Raw genomic sequence first — 14,112 nt, 5'->3', positions numbered from 1 at the left:
GCCTCTAGGGCTCCTATCCGTCGAACTCTCAAGGGGGGAGGAAAAGGAACGGGAGCGGGAAGGAAACACGCTTACCCCATGGCTATGAAAGAGCCATGGAGGGCGCGGGAAGGAGCCTAGCAAAACCCGGCAACAGCCATTAATGTTCTACCGATCCTAGTCGATTTTCCTATGAGGAAGAAAAATCTATCGATCGAATCGGTAGATACAACAGGCCGACAGCAGACAGTAGGCATGGCCCAGTGATTCTGAAATTCAATCGCTTTCAGACCTCCATCGTATTAACATCGTGAATCTGTTCATGGAGGAGTTTGCCAAACTTCCCGCATTCTCCTTACATGCCTTTAAGTATGCCTTTCACCGCATTCAGTGTGGTTGCTGACAATATCATGGGCTTTGGTGACAGGATTATCATTAATACCTTCCGAATGAGTACGTATGTTGTATTGGTGCCGGGCCCAAAATACCAGCAACCCATGACTCACACGTTTTCAGGGACAAACTAGTGTGGCTATGTGCATTTGGCAAAGTTAAGTTCACTCCTGCTGTCTCTTGGTACGAACCCTGCCCCATCAGCGAAGTCCTCCAAAAGTGTACCAACTCTCACAAAAGCTCACCCGCAAACATAAAGTGAACACATCACAGATTAGACAGATTTTTCAAAGAGGTCCTTTATTCAGGGGATTGTGCACCCTTAGGTATGCTACCAGTTCAGAAATCTTTGTGAAAGTTTCCTTGGAGGTATGTAGATGGCTTGAAGGTGCAACTCACAGCTTAGCTAACCAGCATTTAGGATATTTAGGTTCGAATCACAGAAAAGCCACATGATTTTTTTCATCGCAAATTTCACTCTTGATGAACTTCGCAGTCATTTGCCATACAGGGAAGAAAACTCCTAGTTGAATGAGTACTATGGGTATATTTTTTTTCCTACCACTAGGCATGCATTTCTATAAGATTCTGGGGAAATTTTCAGGCTTTTAACCTCATATTCCAAAAAATATACATATATCTATCAGGTAAATCTCAGGTTTCGAAATGATAGTCTGTATAAAACAAGTTAAATATGTACATTTTACTAAAAAATAAATAAATCTTTTGTGTATGTAATCTAGTTTGTGCTTAGTGTTGGGACACATAGCTAATCAACATGTTATCGTTATTCTATTTCGTCATTCTTTTTTTGAAATAAAAGACATGTGACGTCAGTCTTGGCATAGAAAAAGTGCATGGCATATTATCATTTCTTAGATGCAAGTATCTTAATTCATCTTATTCTGAGCAGCACAACAATTTATGGGTCCACTGTGTGGAGATGAAAGTATTTCTTTGGCTAGAGAAATGATATACCTATTCTTTTTTAGTGATGGTCGGCTGGTTAAAGTATTTCAAGATTGTAATTGTGTGAGCCAGCCTAATGGTGATTTAAGTTTTGGTTTAATTAAGTTTTTAGTTTACTTAAGTTTTCGCAAAATTAATTTAAAGTGGCAAGATGTAACCACACATGAAAATTGTGTTTGGAGGCTCATTGCTACAAATTGAAAAATTGGATCCGTGAATTATGAGCAATGGAAGATGGACTTGGAAAAGTATACCTGCTTCATGAGGATCTTTGGGATTATGTGGCAGCAGAAGTAACCACGATGATAAATAAATAACTATAGAATTAATTTATTCAAGTGGATTTGTTTTATAGTCATCTGATGAATGATTGCAAACCCTAAAAAATCTAAGCTAGAAAATAAATGAAAAACTTCTTAAAACTGTTTCTTAAGTCCTAATGACAAATGGCACAGACCAAGGAAAAGTTAACATTGAATATTCTTCCCTTACCTGGGAACGGTACATCACAGATGATACAAAGAAAAGCCTAAAAAATAAAGGCAGAATTATTAGAAAAGCATGTAGGTACAAATATATAAATCAGTGAAAACCTTATGAAATCAGGTAACATTTTTTGCAACCCACACAGCATTCACCACATTAACTCAAGGCATATTAATTTTCACCACATAGGTGACCAGAAAATAGATTTAACATCACACTGCATCATCACACTTTAATCAACATGTTAATTCCTCATTGAGTTTGTACAAGCTCTCATTCACTGTCGGATAATCCCTTTTGTTAATAAATTTGAATGTAGATGTAGCAGAGAGATTTTTGTCTCCAGCAGCTTAACTTCTAAAGATTGATTTATGATAAAATATCACCACTGGTTAGCATTCATTGAATATTTGCAATAATCTTTGCCAATACTCTTAGGCTTCAGATTAAAATCTGTGGCGGCCACATTTGGAGGGAGGGCGCATGGCGGCCCTCAGCTGTCAGCGATTATTGCGCCGGCCGCGAGAGGTGGCGGCGAGCGAGGGCGGAACCAAGGCCCTTATTAGACGAGATAGCCAGGCGACGTCGCCAGCAACGAAACTGGTTACTCAGCTTGTCATGGGTCATTGATTCTTATGGACCTTATTACACGAGGGTAGCCAGCGACGTAGCCACACTTTGGCGACTGACTGGCTACTGAGCCCCGTCGCCACTCTGGTCGCCACTGGCTACCCATACTGGCAACGCTGCGTTGTGGCATATGGAGCTTATCACACGCGGTCACCAGTCTCATGTCACCACTCGGTCAGATTGCACGACAAATATTTTTATCAATACAGAAAACATTCTGGCTACTGAACTGGCTACATAACTGGCTACTAGATTTAGTAGCCAGCTACTGCCGCTGGCAACGTCGCCTGGCTACCTCCTCTAATAAGGGCCTAAGAGTTGCGAACCGGAGCGGAGAAGAGAAACACCCCGAGCACTAGAGCATCAGCAAGCCCGTCCGCCATCAGCGTGTCGCTTATTTTCCTATTCTGCTTCGGGGGCTCTAACGTTAGTGCAGCCAATAAGCTTGTATTCACAGTGTAATTCGCTTATTTAATTAGCGTAAACAACCATCGACCTCGATACACCAAAGTGGTGACCCCGACGTGATCGTGAAGTTTAGCCGCAACGTGCTCCTGGTTTACCACCTTGAACAAGCCCAAGTGATCGATTTTAAGTGTTTCGGGACTGTGATTTATTTAATTCTGTTAGTGTTTTTGTGCCACGTTCTAGCCTGTGATTTGAGCGCTCTAAAAATGGCTACCGGCTCCAAAGCAGTTAGTCGCATGGCCATGCGGTTGCCGCCCTTTTGTGCAGAAAGACCTAATTTGTGGTTTGCACAACTAGAGGGCCATTTCAAGATGGCAGGAATCACGGAAGACAATGATAAGTTTTGGGTATTGGTTGCTAATCTCGATATGCGGTACGCCCAAGAAGTCGAGGACATAATTACTAATCCCCCCGCAGCTGACAAATTTACAAAACTCCGGGAAGAGCTTGTCCGTCAGTTGTCGGTCTCCGAACATCAGCATATCAAGCAGCTGTTGGGCAACAATAAGATCGGTAGCCGCAATCCTACCTAGTTCCTTCACCACCTCCGTTTTTTAGCTGGTGAGGCCATTCAGGATGATTTCCTATGCACCGTCTGCCTCAGCCGCCGGCCACGGCATGTGCACGCCATCTTGGTTACTCAAGCCAACATGAGCTTGGCCGACCTCAGTTCATTGGCGGACAAAGTAGCTGAGCCGACTCCCTTGGCCCAAATCGCCGCTGTGGGTTCCGACGAGGTGCAAGAGAGGTTAATGACGAAGATCGAGGCCCTAACGCAACAAGTTGCAGCGCTCACCATGGACCGAGATTCTCGACCCCGCTCTCGTTGCCGCAGCCGGGACCGCCAGCACAACCGCACCCGATCCTCTCACCGGTTCCAGCAGGACGGCGTTTGCTGGTATCACAGCCGTTTCGGGGAGAGAGCCCCGAAGTACACGCATCCCAACAAAACGGGCAGTCTGTGACGGTGCGGGAGACTGCCCTCACAAATCCGACCGCCTTTTCGTCCACGACAGTGTTTCCCGGAAGGAATTTTTGTTGGATACCGGAGCCGATATCTGCGTGTACCCCGTTAAATTCCTAAAGGAGCGACGCCCAAAGTCGAATTTTCAGCTGTTCGCAGGAAATAATTCCCCCGTACATACGTTCGGGTGCGTGATGCTTTCCCTTGGTCTACGGAGGGAGCTAATTTGGAAGTTTGTGGTTGCGGGTGTGCCGTAACCTAATGTGATTAAATGTTTATATTAAATGTGTATAATAATGTTTATATTAATGTTTATGTTTATGGATGATTCAATACCTATATTTACATAGAGATGAGTATTGTTGTTGTTGTTGATCTCTGCTAATAAATTCGGGTAGTATCAAATGGTGATCGATGCGAGAGATATCTTTATTATTTACCGGCCATCAGTCACAACAAGTTGGCGACGAGGATTAAAAAAAAGAAAGATTGTGAAGTGCAAAGACCAGAAAAAACCTTGTCGACGCTTATTTACGTAAATTTAACCCGGATATAATGGACTCAAAACAGCTCAAAGAATTACTTTCTGCGCTAACTTCCGTCATCAAAAATCAGCAAACCACACCAGCTCCGCAGATAATTCCATTTGAAGCCTACGACGCAAAAACTGAAAAGTTTTCTTCGTATATGGAACGCTTCAATAATTACTGCGATCTCAAGAACGTCAGCGATGATATAAAAAAGGCTCAACTCCTGCGTTCATCGATCGGAAAAGATCACTACAATAATCTTGCTGCATTTCTAGGACCAGATGATCCTATTAAAGAAATCGATTTCAAAACCTTGAAGGCTCATTTTGAGAAAATGCTGTCACCATCAGTCTCAACGGTCGTCTCACAGCATTATTTTCTCAGCATTACTCAACAGCCGCATCAATCAATTTCGGATTTCGTCGCATCGCTGAAGGGAAAGCTTAAAGACTGTGATTTCTACGCTACTTGTCCTACTACCACGTGCAAAAAGAAGTTCTCAATAGCTGATATATTCCTCCGTGCTCAGTTTATCAGAGGCCTGAAGGATAGCTGGATACGAGAAGCGATACTGCAAGAGACAAATCTCAAGGATTTCGACGGAATCCTGACGAAAGCCACAGCACTAGAAGCATCTCGCTTCGAATCGGGACAGTTGAGTAAATCGCCTGAGAAGACATCGGATCAAGCCGCAGATACAAATAAGATTTATCGTCGTCAAGAAGGAAAACGTCGCAGTCGCCGGAGTTCCGAATCTCAAGATAATCGCCGTCAGTCCAACTCTCATCCGCGTCATTTTTCCCATTCCCGCAATTCTAGAGGGCATATTAATTATCGGTCATTAGGTCTCGATGGTATTTGCCTCAAATGTGGTCGCACAAACCATAAATCGCGAGATTGCAGAACAATGCGCGAATCTCTAAAGTGCATTTCCTGTGGGAAAATCGGTCACATTTCCAAAGTCTGCATCACCACCCTGCTCCGTAAATCGAAGACCAACACCCTGTCGTCTCAGCGGTCTCAAGAACAAGAAGAAGATCGTCATTCAAACAATGATTATGGCATCACTCGCATCGAAGACACTGAGGATTTGTATGAAGTTGGACCAGACACCGATAAATACATCGTAACAGTCACTCTCAATAACAAGCCGCAGTCGTTCGAAGTGGATTCAGGTGCGCGTTTCTCTTTAATCTCAGAACCCGATTTCAACAAACTTGGACTTAGTATACCGCTTCAACCGACATCAATTTCTTTCCGCTCATACTCAGACCACGTTATCAAACCCAAAGGCAAAGTTACTGTCTCGGTTACCTATAATAGGAAGTCAATGGACGCCGATCTATTTATAGTACCAGCAGGGCATGATGCTCTACTCGGACGAATGTGGATTCGTGGACTCGGAATTAGTCTAAAAGAAATAGATAACCATGAATCAGGTCTTCGCACTGTCAATGTGAAAGTAGTCACCTCACTAGAAGACATCTTCAAGAAATATGAACAAATTTTTGAAGAAAGAATCGGGTGTGTTCCAAACGTCGAAGTACATCTTCAACTTAGAGAAGGCGTGACACCCATTTTTAACCGTGAACGAGATGTTCCTTTTGCATTGAGAGAGAGAGTTGAAAGAGAGTTATCCACATTGGAAAAACAAGGTGTCATCACTCCCATTATATCAAGTGACTGGGGATCGCCACTCGTGGTAATACCTAAGCCCGATGGAGGAGTGAGGCTATGCGTAGACTACAAATGTGGGGTGAATTCTAGACTCGTTGCATCAAATTACCCCATCCGCAGAATAGACGAGGTTCTCCACAGCCTCAGAGGTTCCAAGTATTTTTGCAAATTGGACTTGTACAAGGCTTACCTGCATTTACGGGTCGATGAAGAAGGGAGCAAGATTCAAACGATTTCAACACACAAAGGCACGTTCCGAATGAATCGCCTCAGCTTCGGGATTAAGACTGCTCCAGCGGAATTCAATCGCATTCTAGGTCAATTGTTGAATGGCTTACCAAAGGTGGAGGCATACTTCGATGACATTATCTGTCATGGTTCAGATCTTGAAGAATGTACCAGAAATCTTACTGCATGTTTGGAACGCCTCAGAGAGAATGATCTTCATCTCAATCGTGCCAAATGTTCATTCTTCAAGGAAAGCATCAGTTATCTTGGTCATGTAGTGTCGCATAATCAGATTCAAAAGTGCCCAGTTAAAATTCAAGCAGTTTCTCAAATGCCACGACCAAAGGATTTGGGTGAGTTGAGGAGATTCCTGGGCTTAGTAACATATTATTCCAGGTTTATTCCAGACTTCTCTTCAAAGTCCTATCCACTACGCCGCTTGCTAAGAACGGGTGAACGCTTCGTTTGGTCTGCTGCTGAAGAAGCTGCCTTCGTAAATCTCAAATCAGAGTTGTGCTCGGATAGACTACTCATTCCATTCGATCCATCAAAGCAAGTCATACTCACAACTGATGCCTCACCAACTGGGATAGCTGCAGTACTTAGCCATGATATTGATGGTCATGAGCGCCCAATTGCTTATGCCTCACGAGCTCTGACGCAGGCTGAGTCTAATTATAGTCAGCTTGACAGAGAGGCCTTGGCCATTATATATGCAACAACGCACTTCTTCAACTACATTTTCGGAAAGCGTTTCGTTCTCGTCACAGATAATGAGCCACTCTCAAGGATTTTTCACCCAGATCGTCCACTACCACAGATGACCTCTTCGCGTTTACTGAGGTATGCATCTTTTCTCAGTGGTCTTGATTACACAGTTCGATGCAAGAAGGGGAGAGAGAATGAGAATGTTGACTGTTTATCTCGCGCCCCAGCCTCTACATCTAGTCCTTCTCTAGAAATCTCTATCGATCAAGAAATCAACGCTTTGCATGCTGAAACCCTGCTACAAATCTCGAGCGCATCAATCACTGCAGATATTGTTGCTGAGGAAACCGCCAAGGATCCAGAGTTGCAAGCGCTTCTACAGGAGCTCAAGACCAGCCGCAAGGATAGCCCGTACACTGTCTCTGGTGACATGTTGTTCCGCTCCGATCGTGCAGTAATTCCGAAGTCACTCCAAGCACAAATTCTTAAAGAGCTTCATATGTCGCATTTGGGAGTCACGAAGATGAAGCAACTTGCCCGGAGATACGTGTACTGGGAAGGGTTAGACAAAGATATTGAACGTCTTGTTAAGAGTTGCGAGCCCTGTGCTAAGGTCCGCCACAGTCCGCCGAAAGCGCCGATTCATCACTGGAATCAGCCTGATGAGAATTGGGAGAGGGTGCATATCGATTTTGCAGGGCCATTTGATAGCCAATTTTTCCTAATGTGTGTGGATGCAAGGTCGAAGTGGGCAGAAGTCCGCATGATCCATGGCGCTCCATCCTCTGCCAAAACAATCGTTACGCTGGAGGGCATCTTTTCAGTACATGGCTACCCTTCCGTAATGGTGTCGGACAATGCAAGCATCTTCAGGAGCGAAGAGTTCCTAAAATACTGCAAAGAGCGAGGAATATTCCAGAAGTTCAGCGCACCTAATCACCCAGCCACTAATGGACTTGCGGAACGCAGCATCCAGACATTGAAGAGGAGGCTTATAGCTGCTGCTGATGATCCTACTCCACTAACCACCAAGTTACGGGACATTATGTTCCGCTATAGGGCAACACCTTTGGCCTCAGGTCGGACTCCTGCAGAGCTGTACTTAAAGAGGAGGATCCGCACTCGTCTCGATGCCCTGCTTCCCAACTGCAAAGCTTTTGTCCCAACAAAACATACTAACTCACGAATTCGCAGTCTCCAGTTGGGGGAGAGAGTACAGGTGAAGATTTATGCAGGAATTCATCACAGTTGAGAGTTTGGCATCGTATTAAAGAAGCTCGGCAATTGCCATTACATCGTAAAGTTGGATAACGGTCGAATCATAAAACGTCACATCAATCAGCTGATAGCCACCTTGGTTCCGAAGAAACAAGTCACATTCTCGCCTTTGTTTCCACAACACACAATGGGTGTGCCATCCTCAGCAGGAGCTGCAGGGGTGCCTCCTGATTATCAATTGCCGCCAACCCACCAATCGCCGCTGGCACCTTCTCCTCCGCAAGTCGTTCGACCAACCCCGTCTCCTTCGGCCAGTAGCCTCCTACCGCACCTTCCCAGGAACCGGCAAAAGCCGACCTATCTTAAAGACTATGTTGTCTTCAAATAAGTGGGGGAGAACTAATGTGATTAAATGTTTATATTAAATGTGTATAATAATGTTTATATTAATGTTTATGTTTATGGATGATTCAATACCTATATTTACATAGAGATGAGTATTGTTGTTGTTGTTGATCTCTGCTAATAAATTCGGGTAGTATCAAATGGTGATCGATGCGAGAGATATCTTTATTATTTACCGGCCATCAGTCACAACAGGACGGCGTTTGCTGGTATCACAGCCGTTTCGGGGAGAGAGCCCCGAAGTACACGCATCCCAACAAAACGGGCAGTCTGTGACGGTGCGGGAGACTGCCCTCACAAATCCGACCGCCTTTTCGTCCACGACAGTGTTTCCCGGAAGGAATTTTTGTTGGATACCGGAGCCGATATCTGCGTGTACCCCGTTAAATTCCTAAAGGAGCGACGCCCAAAGTCGAATTTTCAGCTGTTCGCAGCAAATAATTCCCCCGTACATACGTTCGGGTGCGTGATGCTTTCCCTTGGTCTACGGAGGGAGCTAATTTGGAAGTTTGTGGTTGCGGGTGTGCCGTAACCCATTCTCGGTGCCGACTGGCTTTTAGTGGACGTTGCGCAGAGGCGTCTGGTGGACAGCGCCACAACACTCTCGGTATCTGGTGTAGTTGCCCCTCGGGAGGTGATCCAAGTGCGCGTCATTAATGGTTCATCCCCAAACCACCGCCTCTTGGAAGGATTCCCAGAGATCACGAGACCGCCGGGCCTTCCTCAGCGAGTGCTGCATTCCACAGAGCGCTACACCCACACCGTCCCGGGCCATCCAGTTAAGTCCAAACCTCGACGTCTCGCTCCCGATAGACTGGCCATTGCTAAGCGGGAATTTAAATTGATGGTGAAGACGGGTATCGCGAGGAGATCTGACAGTTCATGGTCCTCCGCCCTCCATTTAGTCCCCAAAAACGGAGATGAGTGGCGCTTGTGTGGAGATTACCGCGCCTTAAACGCGAAAACAGTGCCGGACCGTTACCCGGTCCCCAACATAGAGGATTTTGCGCAGACTTTGTGCGGGAAGGCAGTTTTCACTAAGATAGATTTAGTGAGTGCATTTCAGCAAATTCCGGTGCATGCTGCTCACATTCCGAAGACGGCCATCGTCACTCCTTTTGGGCTCTTTGAATTCCCGTTTATGACGTTTTGTCTTCTTAATGCTGCGCAAACTTTTCAAAGGTTTGTCGACGATGTGCTGAAAGGACTTAGTTTTGCATACGCATATATAGACGATATCCTAGTGGCGTCCTCGGACGAGCATATGATTCATTTAAGTGTTGTTTAACCGTCTTAAGGAGTACAGTATTGTCATTAATCCCGCCAAGTGCAGTTTCGGAGTGTCGGAAGTGAACTTTTTAGGTTGATCAGATTCTTAAAAAAGGCGTACGTCCCCTTCCTGATAAAGTCGAAGCCGTCCTTAAATTTCCTGTTCCTACAACTATCCGGAATTACGACAGTTTTTAGGGATGCTAATTTATTACCGGCGATTCATCCCCAATGCCGCCGAATAACAGGCTCCTCTCATAGATCTCCTTTCGCATAGCCCTAAAAGTGAAGACAACATTCTGTGGACTCCCGAGTTGGAATCTGTTTTCCGCAGCTGCAAGAAAGCACTCAGCCAGTGCGCTCTATTGGCACTTCCGGATGTGACCCTTCCACTCGGGCTCTTCATGGATGCTTCGAACGCATCAGTTACATCTGCCCTCCAACAGCTTACCCCGAATGGATGGCAGCCTCTTGCCTTCTGGACCAAGAAACTGAATGATGCACAGAAATAGTATAGTGCGTAAGACAGAGAGTTGTTGGCAGTGTACAAGGCAGTTCTACAATTTCGGCACATGGTGGAAGGACGTAACTTCACCATTTTTACCGACCATAAGCTGCTGACATTTGCCTTTTCGCAAAGACGTGACAAGTGCTCTCCCCGTCAATTCAGACATTTAGACCTCGTTGCCCAATTCACGACGGATATCCAGTACGTGGCCGGTCGTGACAACATTTTGGCAGATGCCATGTCGCGGGTGGACCAAATTTCGTCTGCAGTGAACTTCCAGCTGCTGGCAGAATCGCACAAAACGGAAAAGGAAGTCGCCCAATTCCACACCAATTCTTCCCTTGTGCTTAAGGATATTGTCTTCCCGGATTCGACGTTGCCTCTAGCCTGCGATGTGGTAGTAGTAGTACTAGTATTTGTATTTAGGGTGCGTCGACGGCAAGGTCATTTTGCACCACTACTGTGCTATTTAATTACAAAAGTTATGTATAAAGTAATCTACTGCATCTGATGTCCTCGTTGAAAGTGTACATAATTAGACTCTATTAAAAATGTTTATTTCTCTGAGAAACCGAAATGTACAGATTAAGTTGGTAGGGTGGTCTCCTAAAAGGGTTTTTAGGTCTCCCCCTAGATTATTTCGTCTTCGCGCTTCGCGGTACTTAACACAATCTAGCATGATGTGTCTAATACTTAATGGACATTTACAATCCCCACATTGGGGAGGTTCCTTCTCTTCAGTAAAGAGATACCCATGGGTCAGGGGGCTGTGCCCTATCCTCAATCGTGTAAGTACTACTTCCTCTCTCCGATTACTACGAGCTGAGGAGGGCCACGCTGCTACCATGTCCTTGATGCCACGGAGCTTGTTATTATTTAGAATCCTCCATGACTCCCTCCATTTTCCAAATACCACATTTCTTAGAGATGCTCGTAAGTCCTCGTGGGGAACCAGCGTTGAGACAAGAACTTCGTTATTCAGAGCTTCCTTGGCCATAGCGTCTGCTATCTCATTCCCGGCTATCCCCTCATGTCCCGGTACCCACAGAAAATGGATATTCAAACCCTTTCTCGAAAGGGTCAGCAGGAGAGAGTGTATTTCTTGCACGATCGGGTGCACGGGTGAGAAGCCAGAGATGGCTTGTAGCGAGCTCCTGGAGTCAGTGCATATGACAAAGGAGCCGCCGTGGTCACCTAGGGCTTCTAGAGCTGTCCTTATGGCATAAAGCTCCGCCGTGTACACACTGCACATCGGGTGAAGCTTTGCTCTGATGTTCCCGTGGATAGGGGAGAACACTGCACATGCACAAGCAGAGTTATCTTTCGAACCGTCAGTGTAAACGGGGGTAAGGTTGGGGTGATTCCATCGGAACATGGCAAACAAACGCTGGTACTCCGAGGGAGTTGTGGAAGACTTCGGTCGAGATCGTGAAAGAATATTCACCACCGGAGTGGGAGTGATCCAAGGGGGGTGTTCCGAGAATGAAACAGGATACACTTCAGGTAGCGTGAATTCGCATCCGCGAATAAAATCGTTAAAACGAACGCTTACTGGTCTGGTTGCTTAAGTCCTTCGGTTAAAAACATTAATAAAACGGGGTTTAAAAAGTAAACTATAACATGGGTGACTCGTCATTGCTAAAATTTTGGAAACGTAGCTACAAAGAAGCCAGGTCCTTCGGTAGCATAGAGGAGGCTCGCCTGCGTCGGTATATATACTGGGAATCGGGCTGGTCCTAAACGCCCCAGTGCATAGTCGCAGACCTGCGTTATGCACTGAATTAAGTGCTTTCAAATACGTCTCGCGAGCGGACGCATACACGAATGAGCCGTAGTCTAATTTCGACCGCACCAGTGTGCGGTAAAGTAAAATTAAGGTGGTGCGGTCTGCTCCCCAAGATGCGTGGCTTAAAAACTTTAAAATGTTCAAAGACTTCAAACAGTTTACCTTGACAGAATTAATGTGCTCCTTCCAGTTGAGTTTGTGGTCGAGGGTCATCCCCAGAAAACGGACTGATTCCACAAATGGGAGGTTTCTACCACCTAGGTGTAACGTGGGATTTACATGGACGCCCCGAGTGCGAGAAAAGTGAACGCACTTTGTTTTCTCCAAAGAGAAAAGGAAGCCGTTATTTTGGGTCCATTTGTGAAGTTTATTGATGGTGAGTTGCGCCATACGCGATGCATTCACGACCCTAGATGATCTGCAGAAAATCGCGAGATCATCCACAAACAGTGACCCTAACACTGGCTCCTTGATGCAGTGAGCTATGTCGTTGATCGCAATAGCGAACAACGTCACGCTCAGAACGGAGCCTTGGGGAACTCCGTTGTCAAGAGGGTAAAAATTTGACAACTTTCCCGTCCTTACTTTAAAAACACGGTTGGTTAAAAATTTTTGTATAAAAATGGGCAAACAGCCTCTAAAACCCCACTCGCGTAATACGCGTAGAATCTTACGTCGCCAGACCCGGTCGTAAGCCTTCTCTAAGTCGAAAAATACACCGACTACGTGTTGGCGGAGAAGGAAGGCTTCTTGGATGAAATTTTCAATTCTAACCAAGTGATCCATTGTGGAACGGTTCCGTCTGAATCCGCATTGTATCCTAGAGAGGAGTTTTCGACGCTCCAGCCACCAAATGAGACGTCGATTTACCATTCGCTCCATTAACTTGCACAGGCAGCTGGTGAGAGAAATCGACCGGTAAGAATTCGGATCAGCTCGGTCTTTTCCATGTTTTCGGATGGGAACAATGACGGACTCCCGCCAGGACGGAGGAAAATCCCCATTGGCCCAGAGCTGATTAAAAGTTTCAAGGATTTCCAGCAACGCCGATTCCGATAGATTTCGGAGGAAGGCATTGTGGATCTCGTCGGGTCCTGGGGACGTGTCGTGGGAGTCATGGATGGCAGATTTCAGCTCCCAAATGGTAAATGGCATATTGTAGTCTGCCGTTGTTTTAGGCTCCATAAAGGATATAGGGACGTTCTCGAGCCTTTTCTTGAGGATCGCAAAAGAAGGTTCATAGCATTCGTCGCTGCTCACTTTGGCGAGTAATTGGGCGAATACGTTCCCTATCGCAGCTGGAGAAGTGATAACCTTTCCTTCGACTTCTAGGAAGGATATACCTAGATGCTGGCTGCTACCCGATATGCTCCTCACCTTACGCCATACCTGTGCAAGCGGAGTCCTGTGGTTGACACCGGAGACAAAATTCATCCAAGAAATCCTCTTTGCGTCCTTTATTACCTGACGCGCTTTCGCTCTTAGTCGCCGAAAAGCGGAGAGATTATTTGCTGTAGGATACTTGTTGAAAATTCGGAGAGCTTTCTTACGTTTTTTAATGGCTTCTGCGCAGGTTTCATTCCACCATGGCACCGCATTTCTTGGAAGGATGCTTCGAGATCGTGGTATGCTAATTTCGGCGGCTTGAATGATGCTGGATGTCAAAAGATTTACGTTTGTTACACAGTCGTTGTTTTTATCCCACACGTAGTTAATGTGTCCCAAATGTGTCCTGCGATGTGTCCCAAAATATAGCCCGTCCATTCCTCACCCAGCCATTCCGCAAGAAAGCGTTTAACTCTCCACATAACTTGTCCCACCCAGGAATCCGTCAGACCGCCAGATTAGTGGCGGAGCGTTTTGTGTGGCCATCGTTTAGGAAAGACTGCTGCAC

At 45.7% G+C, this 14,112-nt stretch overlaps 1 protein-coding gene across 1 annotated transcript in view; it reads right to left on the bottom strand.

Annotated features, from left to right (window-relative positions):
- Window positions 1-14,112, bottom strand: part of LOC124165138 (annexin B9-like) — a 96,210-nt gene that overhangs the window by 24,670 nt on the left and 57,428 nt on the right. Inside the window, exon 3 of the mRNA XM_046542443.1 lies at window positions 1,834-1,870. Within this exon, the coding sequence (XP_046398399.1) occupies window positions 1,834-1,870 (37 nt within the window). The remainder of the gene's footprint in view (window positions 1-1,833; window positions 1,871-14,112) is intronic.

This window comes from Ischnura elegans, chromosome 9 (genome assembly GCF_921293095.1).
Source record: "Ischnura elegans chromosome 9, ioIscEleg1.1, whole genome shotgun sequence".
Lineage (NCBI taxonomy): Eukaryota > Metazoa > Arthropoda > Insecta > Odonata > Coenagrionidae > Ischnura > Ischnura elegans.
Note: the sequence above shows the minus strand (reverse complement) of the source record. Positions and strands in the feature narration are given on the sequence as shown.